This window comes from Vulpes vulpes, chromosome 6 (genome assembly GCF_048418805.1).
Source record: "Vulpes vulpes isolate BD-2025 chromosome 6, VulVul3, whole genome shotgun sequence".
Classification (NCBI taxonomy): domain Eukaryota; kingdom Metazoa; phylum Chordata; class Mammalia; order Carnivora; family Canidae; genus Vulpes; species Vulpes vulpes.
Window position 1 is genome coordinate 63,935,355 of NC_132785.1, and position 19,795 is coordinate 63,955,149.

Below are 19,795 nucleotides of genomic sequence, written 5' to 3' on the forward strand. Positions count from 1 at the left end.
AGAAAAAAGAGAAAGAAGAAAAAAAAGGGGGGAAAGAGAAGAAAAAGAAAGAAAAAGAAAGAAAGGAGAAAAAAGAAAAAAAAGGGGGGTGGGGTGGGGTGGGGGAAGCAATCAGAAATCAAGAAGAAAGAAAGAAAAAAAAAGCAGAAAACAAAACAAAAAAAAAAAAAAACAAAAACAAACAAACAAAAAAAACAAAAACAAAAAACACGGGGGAGTATCTTCCGATTCTGTATACTTTAAGTCCCTTGACTTCCCTTGGAACTGGTCCGAGTCGCTGGTCTTCTGGGGGAGGGGCCTGCTGTGCTGATTCTCAGGTGTTAGCACTTGGGGGAGCTGCTCTGCCCCTGCCTGGTGCAGGGCTCAGTGGGGGTTGTTCACCCTGTGAGGCCCCGGGAGGAAGCCACAGTGGCGGGGGCAGCTCTGGGACCCCGGAGTCAGCTCCCGCAGTAGCTCCGGGGCTCTCCGTCTGCAGGGCCTGGGGCTCCGGGGCGGGGCCGCTGATCTGCTCAGTTCCAGGCAGGAGCGTCCTTGCTGTCCTGGGCCCTCCCGGCCTCTGCCTGTCCCGGGGTAGGCCAGATCCCGGGCTGTGTCCCGGCGCCCTGTGCTCCGGGGTCTGCGCTGTTGGATTCGCGCTCCCGCCCCGCAGCCCCCTCCGCAGAGCCGCCGCCCGAGCCCCTCCGAGCTGCTCCGGGTCCCGCCGAGCGCTGCAGCCCTTAGGGAGCTCGGCGCATCTCCCGGGGCGCAGTTCCTCTGTTACTGTCCCGGGGAGCCCGAGGGCATCCCCGCCTTTCTGGGGATCCTGCTCCAATTCCCCGGGAGGCCTTTCCGCGGGGAAGGTCGGTGCAGCTCCTGCTCCTCCAGGACGGGGCTCTCCTGTCCTGGGGACACTCGCCCTGGCCTCAGCCCGGCTCCTCGGGCCCCTCCCCCTGGGAGGCCTTTTGTTCCTTTATTTCTTTTTCCCCGTCTTCCTACCTTGATAGAAGCGCGAACTCTTCTCACTGTAGCGTTCCAGCTGGTCTCTCTTTAAATCTCAGGCCGAATTCGTACATTTTTCAGGATGATTTGAATGTTTTCTAGGTAATTTGTTGAGGACAGGTGACTTGGAGACCCTGCTCTTCCGACATCTTGCCCCTCCCCCCCGGCCTGCTTTCTTGAGGCCTCTGATTTTGCCATGTGAGAAAGCTGAGATTAGCCTCCTGGAGGATGAGAGACTGTGTGGACCACAGCCATGTCAGCCCAGTCGTCACTGAGGTCCTCGGCACCTGAGAGAGCCCAATGAAGATCAGCAAAGCTGACCTGCAGCTGATCACAATGGACTTCAGATGTATGAGGGGCTCTAAGACTAGAAGAAATACCAGTTGGTTCCCACTTAAACTGCTAACCCAGAAATAGCAACTAATCTAGAATATTGTGATTATTATGCAGCCATTAGAAAGAATATATTATGATGATATGCATGGGCCTAGGAGGATATTTATGATATATTTATAGGAGAAGAAAAACTGTCAAATACTGCTTATCATAAGATTCAGTTTTCTGCAAGAGCAAAACAAAAGAAAACCTATACATATAAAAGCCTATAATAAGGCATGCGTGGCCATGCACCACTGGCTGCCGCAGGAGCAGTGGACTTGGCAAAAGAGGAGGAGCATGAAGGAAGGAACAGAGGAGCAGGAGAAGCTGACCTTTTTTCTCACCCATTTCTGTATTATATGATGGTAACAGCCAGCATGAATCATTTTTATAATTTAGGGATTTAGATTTTTAAGAAAAGTGAAGGGCTAAGGAGTGCTTTGGAAAACCTGAAGGCTTCTGATTGAAGACACAAAGGTCCAGTGGTGGAAAGAACATGTACTTTGGATTCTAAGCTTTGCTGCAAAGGACAGAGAGAGATAGAGAGAGAGAGTTAGTTTATGTGCTTGTCTCATTAATTCTCCCTCTGCAAATTTAATTCATGGGAATTAATCTAAATGTGCATAAATAATTATACAGAAGTATTTCGTTGTACACTTTTTATTATGTCAAAAATTGGGAAAATATAAATATCTTCCAGTTGTAGAATGGTTAAATAAATCATGGCAATTTCTCCACAAATGCAGCCATTAAAGCCATATTAATAATCTGAAAATACTCTAACCGTTAAGAAAAAAAATACAATAAATACAACTGAATATGCCACATTGTTACAATTCTGTAAATGCCCATATATAAAGCTAATACACAAGTTAACAAAGCTTATCTCTGTGTGTTTGATTTAAAAGGTGATTTTTTATTTTCTTCATATTTTTCCCATGCTTTCCCAATATATATAATGAATACACATTTGAAGTCAGAATAAAAATACATACTATAAATATTTTTAAAGAATCCTTGAGAGAGGGAGAGGAGGGACATAACAGAGAAATAGGTGAAAAAATATAAGAACACCCACCTTTTCTTTTTACCTCCTATTAATACCAAATCAAAAACTGCCAAGCAGGAGACATTTTATCGGGGGTCTGAGACAACATTGATGGTAGTATTGAATATTTATATACACCAACTGGAATGATCCATCAGGGAGAAATTGATAATGAAGAGGGAGAACCTAACATTATAAAGTCCTTGAGTTGGCAAAGGTGATAGGTCCAGGGCATAAACGGAGCAGTCGGCCTTAAGATGAGCAGGGAGGAATCATCCATTAAACAGAGAGCAGCCTGAAGTTGGCCTGTAAGGAAAGAGCCAAGTCACACCTCAAGGGCCTCCCGCCCCAAGAAAAGAACAGGTCTTTGGGATGTTGGCAGAGCCTGTGCTGGGGCAGCTCAGTGACACAGTTAGGTCCAGGAGCCCACAGATGACCCGTGACGCTTCCCGCATTTATTTCCTCTACCTGGTACCTTGTCTCTCTATTCAGTACCTGCCATTCCCCGCCTCCGACCACATACACACACACCGTGTACACATAACCATCTTTAGATCCTAACTTAGACATCACTTCTGGTGGGAATCCTCTTAGGTGGTTCTTCACCTACCAGACCAGATCTAAGCTGTGTGAGATCAGCAATCTCATGTCTATTATTTATAGCACTTCCAGCACTTAGTACAATATCTGCAAGTAGTGAGAACCCCAAAAGTACTTGTTGAATCAATAAACCTCAGATCTTATTCACGCTGCAGCACAACCAAGCCTTGGCCTGGAGAATATGTGACTGTCATTTTAGAGACGAGTCTCAAGGTATAAAAGCAGAAGCAAGGAAACAAGATCAACAAGCAAGAGTTTGACAAGATGTGCTATAGCCCATCCTTCCAGAGACTCCATTTCCTCTTCTGGGACAGTAGTGCCAAATAACTCCAGGGATTCTGAATATGACTGATCAGTATCCACAGCAGAAGGGAGGTTGTCAAGAGTAGAAGTCCTGCCCAGTTGCTCCAGCCTGGACAGTGATGATGTTCATCTTCCCAGTCAGGAACGGCCCTAACCTGGGACTATGTCACGTCTCAGGCTCTGCAACCTTGGGAATGCAGGAGGTTATATTTGCTAGTGATTTGGGGTCTCTATAGTGATGAATTAACTTCCCCAAAGAGAAGTCTGGCATTTATCCTCAGCCCCTGCAAGGTGACCTCAAGGCTCTGGAATGTCCTGCTTCATAGGGAGTATCCTTGTTTGCCTGAAGGCTTTGGCCACCAGCTGTCTAACAATGTGATTTATGATGAGGGCTTTGAAACAACGCTTTTTGAGTTTCACCACCTCCAGAGGAACCAAAAACAAAAGGTATTATCCAGAACCACTGGGAGGGGCTGTAAGGCTAAATAAAGGTCAGCCACATGAGCAATATATATGACAGAGCCCTAATAAAAACGCTGAACCTCTGGGCACTAAAGGCTCATGTGAGTTTCCCTGTGTGTGTTGTCACATATCATGGGCGGAGGAAAAAACATAATCCAGGTCTCCATAGGGGGAAGATGACCAGAAGTTTCATGCTTAGAACCCTCCCAGATGTCACCCTATGAATCTTACCCATTGGCTGAGTCTAATTCTTATCCTTTTGCTATAATAAAACTACTCAAAAGTATAGTGCTTTCCTGAATTCTTTGAGTCATTCTCTAGGACTATCAAACTTGAGGAACTATGGAACTCTCCAAATTTGTTAGCCAGCTAGTTAGAAATTGTGGGTAGCCTGGGGACCCAGAACTAGCAATTGGTGTGTGAAGTGAAGGCAATCTTACACCCTTACCCTGGAAAGCCTGCCCTAACTTCAAGTAGCTGGTACCAGAATTCATTGTAGGGCTATTCTGGGTGAAGCATGGGAAATTGAACCAATGTTACCTGACACCTACCTGGTGTCACCTAGGTGACACCTACCTGGGCTACCTAGGAAGCCCATCAGGAGAGTCCTCTGCTCTCTTCTCTGGCCCACAGGTCCCAGAAAGTCTCCAGGGGCCATCAGCTCCAACAACAATGTCTGTGCAGGAGAGGAGCTGCGATTCTAGTCTGAAAGAACAACGTGTATTGATTAAGATTCAAATGTTACAAAAAGCTTCCCAGTAGGTGGAAGATTTATCTTATTCTTGGTGTAATTAGAATGGTTATTCAACAAATAGATGCTATTCAGTGAAATTCCAAGAAGAAGCTAAATTCATCAACCTCATCATCTCACAGTCCTGGCCAGGAACCCATAATACTGTGCTCCCAGAGAGGGCACAGAGAGCAGAGTGATGGAAAAACAAAAAACAAACAAACAACAACAACAACAACAAAAAAAAAGGGCTGCAGGAGCCTGGAAATGCCAACATAAACACACACACACACACACACACACACACACACAGGAAGACACTAGGAGAGAGGAATTGTGAGTGCTTGGTCCTCTGGGGTCTGGGAAGCAAACTGCTTATTATATTTGGAAAACATTCCCATACCCAGGCCCAGAGAATAGAGACAGTAAGGGTGTCCAGATCTCCTCTCAGGCATCATTCTCCTCCCTGAATCTAGTACCTGAGGTAACTGGGGAGCAGAAGAAAATAGTATTTGCTCAAAACTAAGCAAGTCACTAAAAAAAAAAAAAAAATGGCCAGCTGTCTGAGCTTTGTCTCCTTGTGGAACTCAATGAAGCTAACTCAAATGAAGCTAAGTCCTCTAGCTGTACACACTGGCTGTGTCTCAAATGGAATGTTTCTGACTTCATTTCTACCTCTCCCCCATCACACAGGAAGGAAAGTGGGCCAGGACAGGCAGTTAAGACAGCAGTTGCTCCCACTGGCTTTACGGAAGTCCCCCAAGCCCCTCACACACCCCTGGAGCCCTGAGGTTCTGCCCAGTGCAGCCAGACCAGTCTTCAGGATTGACTCTCTCCTCCCCAGGATTCCTCCTGAGAGTGGGCTTTTCCTGAAAACACAGTGTGCGTTCCCACTTCCACACTCAGGCCATGCCATTTGTTTCAAGGACTCTCTACTCCCTATTTTTTAGTACTCCACTCCCACCTCTGATGCATACCTCTCTGAAGATCATCTCCCTCATGCTTGCACACTCTAAAGCCTTAGAGCAATCATGTTGCTTTAGATTGCATTTATTAGTGGACACCTCACAGTCACTGTGAGATGCCAAAGCTACAATGCCAGGAGAAAAATATACCCGACAACAAGTCCCATATTCTCTAACGGGAAAGATAGGATAAACAGATACATAAACAAATATATATGCAAATTGGGATGAGTATTATGAAAGCAATAAACAGGAGGCTGAGGGGAGATTGAAGAGTGCAATTTACACAGGGTAATCAGGAAATGCTCTTCCTTCCTTGGGAAGCAGTGAGTGAGGGGATGGAGAAAAGTCAGAATTTTTACACTAATGAACATTCATTCTACTGCCAGCAGACACAGAACAAGGAGAAAAGAGTTTTCACCCAACAGAGGCGAATGAACACATCAATCACCTGGCCCAGTGGGTGACATTACTCCACAGGGGATGTAACTTGGATCTGTGTCAATCCAACACACCTCCAGTGTCACTCTCCCTGAGATATGGTGTGTGTGTGTGTTTGCACCATGTCTGTCTAGGAAAATTATATTCTCAGAATAGAGCACAACTAGTTGATTTTCATGACCACCAGGGTTCTCTTTACAATGGCACTTTGAGAACTTTGCTAATTGGCCAGAGATCAGGATATAATGAGGGGATATCTAGTTAGCAACTGAACTTCTCATGTCTGACCAAGTTCTAAACTTCTGTTCAGCTCAGCAGCTCATTATTGTGTTCCTGGAATTAGAACCCCAACATAAAAGCTATCTCCATCTACAGTTGCCACTTTTTTTACTAATAAATTTATTTTTTATTGGTGTTCAATTTGCCAACATACAGAATAACACCCAGTGCTCATCCTGTCAAGTGCCCCCCTCAGTGCCTGCCACCCAGTCACCCCCACCCCCTGCCCTCCTCCCCTTCCACCACCCCTAGTTCGTTTCCCAGAGATAGGAGTCTTTATGTTCTGTCTCCCTGATATTTCCTACCCATTTCTTCTCCCTTCCCTTCTATTCCCTTTCACTATTATTTAAATTCCCCAAATGAATGAGACCATATAATGTTTGTCCTTCTCTGATTGACTTACTTCCCTCCAGTTCCATCCACGTTGAAGCAAATGGTGGGTATTTGCCATTTCTAATGGCTGAGTAATATTCCACTGTATACATAAACCACATCTTCTTTATCCACTGAGACTCCTTCCACAGTTTGGCTATTGTGGACATTGCTGCTAGAAACATCGGGGTGCAGGTGTCCCGGCGTTTCATTGCATCTGTATTTTTGGGGTAAATCCCCAGCAGTGCAATTGCTGGGTCGTAGGGCAGATCTATTTTTAACTCTTTGAGGAACCTCCACACAGTTTTCCAGAGTGGCTGCACCAGTTCACAGTCCCACCAACAGTGCAAGAGGGTTCCCTTTTCTCCGCATCCTCTCCAACATTTGTCGTTTCCTGCCTTGTTAATTTTCCCCATTCTCATTGGTGTGAGGTGGTATCTCATTGTGGTTTTGATTTGTATTTCCCTGATGGCAAGTGATGCAGAGCATTTTCTCATGTGCTTGTTGGCCATGTCTATGTCTTCCTCTGTGAGATTTCTCAGTGTGGCAGGATACAAAATCAATGCCCAGAAGTCAGTGGCATTTCTATACACTAACAATGAGACTGAAGAAAGAGAAATTAAGGAGTCAATCCCATTTACAATTGCACCCAAAAGCAGAAGATACCTAGGAATAAACCTAACCAAAGAGGTAAAGGATCTATACCCTAAAAACTATAGAACACTTCTGAAAGAAATTGAGGAAGACACAAAGAGATGGAAAAATATTCCATGCTCATGGATTGGCAGAATTAGTATTGTGAAAATGTCAATGTTACCCAGGGCAATTGACATGTTTAATGCAATCCCTATCAAAATACCATGGACTTTCTTCAGAGAGTTGGAACAAATCATCTTAAGATTTGTGTGGAATCAGAAAAGACCCCGAATAGCCAGGGGAATTTTTAAAAAGAAAACCATAGCTGGGGGCATCACAATGCCAGATTTCAGGTTGTACTACAAAGCTGTGGTCATCAAGACAGTGTGGTACTGGCACAAAAACAGACACATAGATCAATGGAACAGAATAGAGAACCCAGAAGTGGACCCTCAACTTTATGGTCAACTAATATTCGATAAAGGAGGTAAGACTATCCACTGGAAGAAAGACAGTCTCTTCAATAGATGGTGCTGGGAAAATTGGACATCCACATGCAGAAGAATGAAACTAGACCACTCTCTTGCACCATACAAAAGATAAACTCAAAATGGATGAAAGATCTCAATGTGAGACAAGATTCCATCAAAATCCTAGAGGAGACACAGCCACTTTTTTTTTTTAAGCAAAATCCATATGGACCTTAAGAGTGTAAATTTGAAAATTTTCAGGTCATTTTCTCTAATTTTTCCATGAGGGCTGATGCAAGTCAATCTGAGGACAGCAACTCATTTGGTGTGACATGATCTGAAGTTAAGCAAACTTATTTTTTTATGCAACGTTTTTGGAAATTGGTGCAATACCACGCCCAAACCAAAATACCACACATTTATTATCTCACAGTCTCATGGGTCAGGAGTCCAGGCACAGCCTTGCTGGTCCTCTGTGTGGGGTGTCACAAGGCTGCAATCAAGGTGTTGGCTGGGACACATTTTTAATCTAAAGATTTGACTGTAGAAGAATCTATTGCCATCCTCATTCAGGATTTGGGCACAATTCATTTCCTTGCAGCTGCATGACTGAGGACCCAGTGTTTTTGGCAGCCATCACCTAGAATTCCCCTCTTCCTGCCTAGAGGCTACCCAGAGTTCCCAGTGGTCTCCTGCAGTTCCTTTGGACTTTTCCAACATGGCTGCTTATGTCATCAAGCCAGCAAGGAGATTCTCTCATTCTAGTCTACCAAGACAGAATCTTTTTTAATGTAACATAAAAACAGGGGGACAGCCCATCATCTCTGCATCTTGTGCTAGTTAGAAGCAAGTAAGTCATAGGTCCCTCCTACCCTCAAGAGAGGGGATTGTCTCCAAAGTCATGGACACTAGAAGACAGGGAACTATCACTTTACCACAGTCCATCATCTGACCCCCAAAGATTCCTATCCCTCCTACTTGCAAAATATATTCACACACACCCAAAGATCTCAAGAGTCTCATCTCATACAGCGTCAGTTCATAGACAAAATTTCATCATCTAAATTATGTCCAAGTTCAAATGCAGCTCCTGGGTGTTATCTGTTAAGTGCAGGCACAATTCCTCTCCATCTGTCAAGCTGTGAAACAAATGATCTGCTCCCAACACATGCAGATTTCAATGTTAGAATGGACTCAACCAAGAAGGCACAGGATTATAGCTGTAGACATTTGGATCCAAAAGAGGGTGAAATGAAGGGTTAAAAGCCTCACTGAAATCTAGCTGGGCAAACATTAAGAATTCCTTGATTAGATTTGAGGCATGGAAATAATTCTCAACTGTGCCCTCTTGGCTTTTAGTTCCATCCTCACAGTCATCTTTCTTCTTTCAGGAAAGGTAACACGTTTGCAGTTGAGTGATTTTATCAGCCTGCTTCCTGCCAGTAGAGTTTTAGGGATCTGACAGCCTTTTTTTTTTTTTTACTCTGTACTCTGTATTACCCTCCCCCCCACCCAAGCTGGTAGTGTTTCAGCTGAAATAATTTTCTCAATTCATGGGTCTCCCATGGATTTCAGTGAAGTTTTACTCCTTTAGAAAAAAGCCACACCCACAGATCCTTTCCAGATAACCCATACCTGTGGCTCTTGCTCAGATGGCTGAGGGGCCATCCTCTTAAGCTTCCTAGAAGTCCTATGGTTTGGTCGAAAGGCACATCCAAGCCTCTTTAAAGAGCTCCTTGTGTGACTGAATACTCCTGGCTTTCTATCTTTCCGAGGTTTTAATGAAAGTTTATAGAGTCACACTCTCTGTTCTCTTCTTCATGTCGTATTATCTTAATTTTAGCCTCTTTTTCCACTTGAAGAGATTGAGAATATTCAGATTCATCCAGTCCTGGTTCTTTTTTGTTTAACAATCCTTTCCTCAATTTACTTCTCTTCTTTTCATTTCATTATAAGCAGCAAGAAGAAACCCAGTGGTACCTCCATACTTTCCTTCAAAATCTCCTCAGCTCTACAACTAATTTCAGCCTTTTATATAACTATAGGAGGCGACTTCAAAAAGTTTTCTGCCACAACCTAACATGATTCCCCTCCTCCAGTTTCCAATAATGTATTCTTCACTTCCTTCTAAGACTTCACTAGATGTATCCTTGAAGCCAAATTTCTATTAACCCTTAATATAGGGCAAATAGAGCTGTATCTAGAAAAACATCGCCAAGTTTCCCTTTCTGATGCAAACCAGGATACCAGGACTGTGCAGAAAGTCACTTCATAACCCCATGAGGGCTCAGCCCTGAGAGGTATTTCAAGGACTGTTTCTCTCCTCCCTCCATCTATTCCCAACTGTTGGGCATCCACCATGTTTCTACATCCAGAAATAGAAACTCCCAGAAACAACTTAGAGAAAGTCAGCAGGACTATTAGCAGTGCTTTGCTTCTTTTAGGGAGAGACAGTGGGAGGAAAAGTTTATAGATATGATTATAAATAGAAAGAATTCCCAGGTAGTGCAGGCTGAGAATTTTTGGAGTCTTGTATCCCGTTAGTTCAGAGTATGAGAGTATAAAATCCCATTTACAATTGCACCCAAAAGCATAAGATACCTAGGAATAAACCTAACCAAAGAGGTAAAGGATCTATACCCTAAAAACTATAGAACACTTCTGAAAGAAATTGAGGAAGACACAAAGAGATGGAAAAATATTCCATGCTCATGGATTGGCAGAATTAATATTGTGAAAATGTCAATGTTACCCAGGGCAATTTACACGTTTAATGCAATCCCTATCAAAATACCATGGACTTTCTTCAGAGAGTTGGAACAAATCATCTTAAGATTTGTGTGGAATCAGAAAAGAACCCGAATAGCCAGGGGAATATTGAAAAAGAAAACCATAGCTGGGAGTATCACAATGCCAGATTTCAAGTTGTACTACAAAGCTGTGGTCATCAAGACAGTGTGGTACTGCCACACCTGCACCCCGATGTTTCTAGTAGCAATGTCCACAATAGGCAAACTGTGGAAGGAGCCTTGGTGTCCATCGAAAGATGAATAGATAAAGAAGATGTGGTCTATGTATACAATGGAATATTCCTCAGCCATTAGAAACGACAAATACCCACCATTTGCTTCAACGTGGATGGAACTGGAGGGTATTATGCTGAGTGAAGTAAGTCAATCGGAGAAGGACAAACATTATATGGTCTCATTCATTTGGGGAATATAAAAAACAGTGAAAGGGAATAAAGGGGAAAGGAGAAAAAAATGAGTGGGAAATACCAGAAAGGGCGACAGAACATGAGAGACTCCTAACTCTGGGAAATGAACAAGGGGTGGTAGAAAGGGAGGTGGGCGGGGGGTGGGGGTGACTGGGTGACAGGCACTGACGGGGGCACTTGATGGGATGAGCACTGGGTGTTATTCTATATGTTGGCAAATTGAACACCAATTAAAAAATAAATAAAAAGAAGATTATTCACTATGACCAAGTGGGATTTATCCCCGGGATGCAAGGCTGGTTCACCACTGGTAAAGCAATCAATGTGATTGATCATATCAGCAAAAGAAAAAACAAGAACCATTTGATCCTCTCAATAGATGTTTCTGTTTATGTTTAGATTTGTTTCAAGGGGTCGCTTTCATTGCCACCTTATTTTTTCACTTAAGTGTCAACTCTAATAAGGTAATATTGGATTGAGCCCCCACATTCCCAGGGTCTACGGTTCAGGAATGAGAGGTTTTTGTTAACATTCCTCAATTTATTCTAATGTGCAGCCCCCACCCCCCACCCCCTTGCGAAGCCAGCCTTGAGAATTTTAAGAAGGCTATTCCTCTGTCTGGCCTCTAGGGGGCAATCCTGTCCAGTAACACAACTCCCAGAACTCAAAACATGTTGACACTCTGGACGGAGATGGGTGAGAGGCCCCAGGCCAAACTTAGGGCAAAAAAAAAGGCTAGGGCTGAAAATGAGAAGCCTGAATAATATTGAGATCATTGCAGGCAGAATTTCTTTAAAATTTTTGTAAACTTTGGGAAACTGTGAACAACACTTTCCTTCTACAAGTGCAATTTTCCCAATATCTGTCTTATGCCCAATGCCAGGTTTGTAAACCTCTTCATTGTGAGAAACTTCCCATTTAATTATCTTTTTTTTTTTTTTTTTTGGATACATTTCACTTACTAACAGGTTCATCCTTTATTCCAAGCCCTCTCAAAAGAATAACTTGGTCATAAGTTGCTCTTTGTCTTGAGCAAGTCACACTAACCTTTACATGTGCCCATCAGTACTCATATCATCCTTGACTCTTCTGGAATGACAATTTCAGCAGCCAGGATCTCAAGGTCTTCTGAAATATTTCTCAAAAATGACCTGAATAAAGGCGACAGAGGTTTTGTGGTTTATATGTAAAGATATGTCAAGGTAATGATGAGTTGTGGGGTTGGGAGGGCTCAGGTACACAATTAGTTCAAGGACTCAGAAACTGTCATAACAAACATTCAGCCGCCTATCTGGTTAAGAATCAGTAGTGGACTCTGGGACACTGATCTTTTATGAGCAAACCTGTCTAATATCCTTAAAAAATAAAGTATTACAAGGAGATTAAAGTTATACCAATTTTAGAAATGGCAATGGAGGGCAGCCCAGGTGGCTCAGCAGTTTAGCGCTGCCTTCAGCCCAGGGTGTGATCCTGAAGACCCGAGATCGAGTCCCACATTCGGCTTCCTGCATGGAGCCTGCTTCTCTCTCTGCCTGAGTCTCTGCCTCTCTCTGTCTCTCATGAATAAATAAATAAAATCTTAAAAAAAAAAAAAAAAGAAATGGCAATGGATACGAACAAATAATTTCCAAATTAAAAAAATAACAAGTACAAATATGAAAAGAATCCAATCTCAGTAATACACAAATGCATATGGAAAACAACAAGGAAATAACATTGTTTTCTCTACAAACTGTTAAATTTTTTTTTTTAAGCATTAGTTACTGAAATCATGAAACAAAACTCAGAAAACGCTATAGATTTGTCAATTTGAACAGTCATTGTAAGGGCAATTTGTTAATGCATATAAAATTATTTTACTCAACAATTATACATCCAAAAATTTATCCTTAAGAAACAGGATAATTGATGACAAAAAAGCAAATCTCAATAAGTATTAAGGAATCGATATCATATAGATCAGATTCTTTTACTACAGTGAACAAAGTTAGATACTATTAATAAAAAGCCAACTTCAAATAAAAAGAAATGTACTTCTAAATAATTTATGAACCAAAAAAAGAAATTATAATAGGATTGTTAAAATATTTACAACTGAACAATCATGAAACATTTTAAAACTTGTACAATGAACCTAAGCAGTACACAGGGAAAATTTTATAGCCTTAAAAATAGATCAAAACAAAAAGACCGAATGTAATGAGCTAAAAATTCAATCAGAAAGTTTTAAAAGAGAATAAGAGTAAACAACAAAAATGAGATGAAGAAAAAAATAATAGGAAGAGCTAAAATTAAGTAAATAAAGACAAAGAAGCAAAGGAAAGAATCGATTTAAAAAGGTTCTTTGAAAAGAATCTGAAAATGGACAATTCTCTGATAAGTTTTGTCAAGGAACTAAGTAAGACAGAAAAATGTTGCGTAAGGGAAGAATATAGCTACCTAATAAAAATTTAAATAATTGTAAGACAATGCAGGAAATAAATTCTTACAAAAAATTTGAACAAAATGTAAAACTTTCTAAAAATTATAGTCTGACAGAACTGACAAGAAAAAAATTGAAAACTTGAATTTATATATAAGTTAATTTAAAACTTTATACATACATATGATTTCACAGGCAAGTTACATCAAACCCAGTACCAATGATTTGCATACCTGAAGACTACCACTCAACACATTTATGAGAGCAAGAGAACCACAACAACAAAAATAAACAGATGATGCATGAGAATTATAGACCAATATTACATATGAAAAGCAATGACTACTTCTAAAAATATTACAAAACCAGCCCTGGATATTAAAAAGTATTCCAGTGCACCATGATCAATTAGGATTTATTTCAGGAGTACGAGGAGGGCTTAAGATCAGTGCAACATATCGCACATAAAGATATTAACAATAAAATTTTCTCACTAAATGCAGGAAAGTGATTTTGTCAAGTTTAACATAGTATTTATAATTAAAGTCTCCTCACAAACTGGGAAGAAAAGGGAACTTCTTTAACCTGGCAAAGGGAATCTTTGTATTTGTTTTCAAAGTGAGATGTTACAAGTATTTCCTTAAAATTTTGAAAAAGACAAAGATTTCCAATATTGTTCTTTCTATTCTACATTTCACTAAATGTCTTAACAAGAGCAGTAAAATAATAAAAACCTTAGAACTGGAAAGAGAAAACACCTCTATTAATCACACCTGGCCGATTCTATTTCTCGGGGGAGAAAGTGAACAAATGTGCCTAGAGTATCTCCTCCTCCCAGAAAACTAGGAAGCTATCACAGACCACAGAGGCCACGTCAAAAAGACCAGGAGCCAGCTTGAAAAGATTTCTGCTAGTAAAGATGGGACAATTCCCACATCAGTAAGATCATGAAACACACCAAGTATGTGTAAATCCTTGAGTTCATAAGAGAATCCTCCTCAAAGATTTTTGGAGATTTATCCTGGTTGCCTGGGATTTGTTTGGAACTATTTCAGTATTAGTACCAGAAAACTTTGTGTCCTGGAAACCCCTCCATCTCAGGCAAACAGGGATTGTTGATCACCCTACAGGTTATCAGCTCATTACTCTGAAAACTGATAAATGAATGGAAAGAATCACATACCTAACCTCAAAGAATAATCAAATAATTGACAAGGGAAAATTATCTTTATAGAAATAGTTCTATAAAGTTTATAAACAAAGTGGAAATGACATAATTAGAATATTATCATTTTGCAAACCAACTCCTAGTCAAACAACAGATCTAGTCATTGCTTACCAAGAGACACTAACAAAATGCACACACATACACAACATACACCAAAAGACAACCTGGTATTTTGTGTTTCCTGAGTAAAGTACACAACCCCACGATGTCTGGGATTTTCTTTTACTAAACAGAACTGGAAGAGGTATAGATGTGTAGGGTGATGAGGGTATTAAGTAATAAGATTGGCCATGAGTTGATAATTGTAGAACCTGGACAGTGAGTACATGTGGTTTTCTCTCTTTTGTAGATGTTCGAAGTTTCCATAATTAAAAACTTTAAAATAATGTAGTTAACAAATAAATTGTCAGAAGTACAAAGACTTATATTTACAATGTCCACTGAATCTTATTTAAACCACTCAAAAGAGGAAACAAAATAATATCAAACAACGTTTAAGCAAATTCAGTTTCACTTTTACAACAGAGTACTGTGAAGCTGTAAAAATCACTTTTTCACATACAGTTAAGTGACGTGATGGCATATTCATAAACATAATGATAAAAAAAATTTAATTTGATCTCAATTCCATTAAAGTATGCATATTTGCATTAAAAAATACCTAAAGAAACACAACAAAAATGTTAGCAGTATTTATCTCTGGGTAATGAGATTACAGTTGGATTTTATTGTCTACTTTCTCCTCTCTGGTTATGTCTACATTGGACAAGTTTTCTTTTACCATAAACAAGATGTGGCATGTTATAGACCAATTAGAAAAGAGAGGCCTGGAGGAAGAGAGGCAGGAGGCAAGCAGATAGCAGGAAGTGTGACTCAGCTTGCATGTGCAGAAACCCAGCTTCCAGCTCTATAAAAGAAACACCACAGGGCCACCAAGCTCCAGTGACACTGCAAAAGGCCTGGCAGGGGGCAGGCAAAACAAAAGCCATTTCACCAGCGGGAAGGACCCCAAGGATGGAGTCCAGACTGCCGGCTGTGTTGTGCATTGTGGCGGCCTTCATCCACCTAGGTATGGAGCTGACTAACTCTGTTGCTGGGGCCTGAGAAAGGAGGTTTGGGAAAGAATTTAGAAGAGAACTTAACTGTGCCTTTCCCCACTTGGTTTTCTGGGTCAAAAGCTAGCTATTTGTGACAGCTTTCTTGGGAGCAATATCAGCAGCTAAGTCTTATTCTTTTCTACAGGTTCCAGCAATTCAGAGATGGTCCGTCAATCTCAGAATAAAGTGTATAAACAGGAGGGAGAATCTGTGACCTTGGACTGCAGCTTCACCCTCAGCTTTAACTACTATGTGATGAACTGGTATCAACAGCCTTTCGGTGAGAGGATGACTCAAGTCATGAGTATTTATTCTGATAGCACCCGCTCTTCGAAAGGACGATATTCTGTGTCATTTCAGAAAGGAAACAAAATTCTAACGCTCACCATCACAGGCTTGACGCTTACAGACTCAGGCGTCTATTTCTGTGCTGTTGGAGAAGTTCCACGGTGAGAGGAGTGACAGGGGGAGCCTTACAAAAACCCCCTAAGCTCAGCATGAAACAGCCACCTGCTCCGGGAGCTTAGGAGAAAACAACCCGCAGGACAGGAAAAGGGTAGACACAAAGGCACACTGGTGGCACTAGTGGGTCTAGAGAGGAAGCTTATGAATGTTCTAGCAACAATCTTCCCACATCTGGTATCAAAGAAAGAGTTGTGGTTATAAGATCCCAGCCTCAAGAGCATTTTCAATTCAAAGTCTTGTGCCTAAGCATGATCACATAGCTAATCGAGATATGCATCTGTCTTTTCGACCTGCCCACCATCTATCCCTCCTATCTTGGTGACAACATCTGGACTTTCCCTGGATAATCAAGCCATGTCTCCTCCTACCCCATGTTTGGGTGTAGATGAGGCTGACCCCACCCTTGCACTCTCTGACCAATTAACATAGTCCACCTCTCTGGCCACAATGATTGGTTCAATGATGGGTGCCTGACCCAAGCCCCCATCCCAAAAATTAATATGAAATTCTTAGGAATACTGCTGGGGATGTCAGAGGCTGGAATGGAAACCTAGTGTTGCCAGCAGCCCTCTTCCCACCACAAATGAAAAGAATGATCCTGAAAAAGAGAAGGTGAAACTGAGCTCCCATAATATTGTTTGAGGCCCTGGACCCTTTAGTGATTAGAAATCTACTTGGGATTTTTCAGTCGTATAACCCAGCTGCCTTAGCTTCTGTTCCTCCAGAAAAGGATTCTAGTGCAAGTGGTTTAGTTGGGAGGTGATCCTAGGGGTCCTGGGAAGAGTGACAGGAAGGGAAGTCAGCCAATAAAAGGCATGTGTGTTCTTAAGCCAGCTGCCACTGTGGGCACCCAGAGTTTCATCCTACCGGGGAACCTCTGAGAACCAGCGTGAGACACTTGCCTCAACTCGTCCCTCCTGGGGGCCAAAGGAACTAAGTTACGGAGCCCCCAAATTCTGTGTTGTGGATGGAAGGATATGAGTGTCTGTGGATATGAGTGTTGATTCTCTGAGTATTGATTCTCTGGCACTTGGATCTGTCAAGCAGGCTGGGCAGTAAGAGAAAGCCTTTAGGCAAAGAAACTCAATTCTGGCAGGAGGAAGGGGACAGGTGTGCACCAAAGTCATAGGCACAAAGAGATAAAGGGAAGACACCAAAAATGCAAGAAATTATTTTCTCTTTTTTTATAAATTATTTTGAGTTGGGTTTTCTATCACTTGCAACCAAAAGAGACCTAACTAAAAAAGATAATAAAGACAACATTGGATAAAACGAATTAACCAAACAAAATACTTTAAAATTACTTTTTTAAAGCTTTTGGCTTGCTGCAGTTGAGAAAGGTCACAACTCTTTAAACTGTTCAGATTAGATCAGTCGTTCAGCTCTTTCCTCCCACATCTTCCAGGGTAACAAGGAGGAGGGACAAATTTAACACCTGAACCTGTTATTGTACTGGACATTTACCTGTTCTCTCCCCCTTCAGACTCTTCCTATTCACGGTCACCTTGCTTAGTGCTGCCAGATGAATTGCCTTATAGCATCCATCTAAAGATTCTTGCTTGCTTTTAAACTTCTGGATTCCCTGTGAGACTGTGCTTTTCCCAAATCCAAAATTCTGCTCCTGCTGTTTGCTTCTCCTGCAATATGTTTCCTCCCATTTCTACCCTTTGAACTCACTGTCTCTCAAAATCTATTTCACATCTTTGATGTTTTGGAGAATAGTCCAGTAGCAATGAGCATGCCTAATCTCATATCTTGGCTTCTTTTCTCTTTTTTTAAGATTTTATTTACTTATTTATTTATTTATGTGAGAGCATGAGCTGGGGGGAGGGGCAGAGGGAAAAGCAGACTCGCAGAGGTGCTGAGCCTGACAAGAAGCTCTATCCCACAACCCTGAAATCATGACCTAAGCTGAAATCAAGGAAAAGGAACCAGAGCTCCTTGGAGAAATGGCTGATTCTAGGGCTGAGGCAGGGAATATGCAAGATAAGGCTGAAATATCTTATAGTATTCAAAAAAATAAAACAACTCACCACCATCAATGATGGGGTTATGTTAAAAAGACATAGAAATCAACTGAGAAAGCTCACTGTGGCCCAAACTGGAACAATTTGAGCAAAAATAAATAAATAAACAAAACAAATCTCCCATGCTGAAGAATTCTAAATATGCAAACACTCAACACTTCCCACTTCTTTAGTGTCTGCTGCTCACAGTGACTTCCTTCCAAAAGGGACAGAATGGAAAGAGTGAAAAAGAGCACCTTTACAGTGGGAAAACCTGACAAACATCACAGTCAACATCAACAGAGATAAGTCATGTTGATAGCCTTGATATGATGAGATGAGAAATGGCATTTTACTTCTGTGGCCTTCCTCCCCAAAACCCATAACCCCAGTCTCACCATGAGGAAATTATCAGAAAAATCCCAGCTGAGGGACATTCTACAAAATACCTAACTAATTAACTCCTCAAAATTGTCAAGATCATCAAAAATAAGAAAAATCTAAGAAATTGTCATAGCCAAGAAGAGCCTAAGGAGAGACATAGTAACTAAATATAATGTGGTCTCCTAATAGGATTCGACAGTAGGGAAAGAATATTAAGTAAGACCAAAGTAAATTTGCTTAAGTATGAACTTTAGCTAATAATACTATGTCAGTATTGGTTTATTCATTGTGGCATATATACCATTGTAAGATGTTAATAATAATGGATACTGGGTGTGCAGTATATGGGAACTATGTGTACTATCCTCACAACTTTTCAGTAAATTCAAAACTGTTCTAAAACTAAACACTGATGATAAAAACTTACAAAACTGTAGGTTTCACATGACTGGAATTTTGTGGAGAGAGAATTACAATTTTATGTATAGCCATATCATTGTATACACACCAAAAAGAGTCTTGAACTTTGCTGTCCAATACATAGCCACTAACTACATGTGGCTCTTGAACACTTGGATTGTGACTAGTCCAAATTGACGTGTGCTATGAGTATAAAATATACACCAGGTTTCAAAGACTTAGTATGGAGAAAAGAATGTAAGCAATCTCATTAATTTCTTTTCATTGACTAACATAGAAATGATATTTTGGGTTTATCAGGTTAAATAAAATATGTTTTTACAATTAATTGTATATATTTATGTATAGTTTCCTTTGATGTGGCCACTAAAAAATTTATGTATGTGGCTCACATTCTATTTCTGTTGATAGTAGTGGTCTAAAAAGTTAGACATTAAATGACAACAATAGCTTTTCCTGGTAGTGGAATTCAGGGTGATATTTTCTAGCTTTCCTTTTTCTAATTTTTCTTCAGTAAATGTGTGTTCCTTGTACCATACAAAAGTGATAAAAAATAAAAAGACACAAAGAATTATTGCTATGAAATGTCACGCTGAAAGATGGAAGCACTGAGCAGAAATGTCAAGCCATAGAGTCCTTCATTAATTAATTATTCACCCATTCATTTAAATATACATATATTAAGTATCCCATGTACAAGGCACTAAGACAGTTCCTGGGAATACAAATACACAGAAAAGTATGAGCTAAAATTATTTTCTTCAAGTTCACAATCTACTTGGGAAATTAAGCTTGTAAATAAATTATTAGAACACTGTATGGTCAGTAATACTGTCGTGATTCCTATAGTCCATTCTCCTCTATTTTCTGCTTTGAATGCTGCTGTTTTTCTGG

General features: G+C 40.9%; 2 protein-coding genes across 2 annotated transcripts in view; both read left to right on the forward strand.

Moving 5' to 3' along the window:
• The window catches only part of LOC112909605 (T cell receptor alpha chain MC.7.G5-like), a 531,968-nt gene that overhangs the window by 310,436 nt on the left and 201,737 nt on the right, over window positions 1–19,795 (forward strand). The window lies entirely within an intron of this gene.
• Window positions 15,365–19,795, forward strand: part of LOC112909593 (T cell receptor alpha chain MC.7.G5-like) — a 122,512-nt gene continuing 118,081 nt past the window's right edge. Inside the window, exons 1-2 of the mRNA XM_072761189.1 lie at window positions 15,365–15,598; window positions 15,772–16,075. Coding sequence (XP_072617290.1) covers window positions 15,412–15,598; window positions 15,772–16,075 — 491 coding nt within the window. The 5' untranslated portion in view covers window positions 15,365–15,411. The remainder of the gene's footprint in view (window positions 15,599–15,771; window positions 16,076–19,795) is intronic.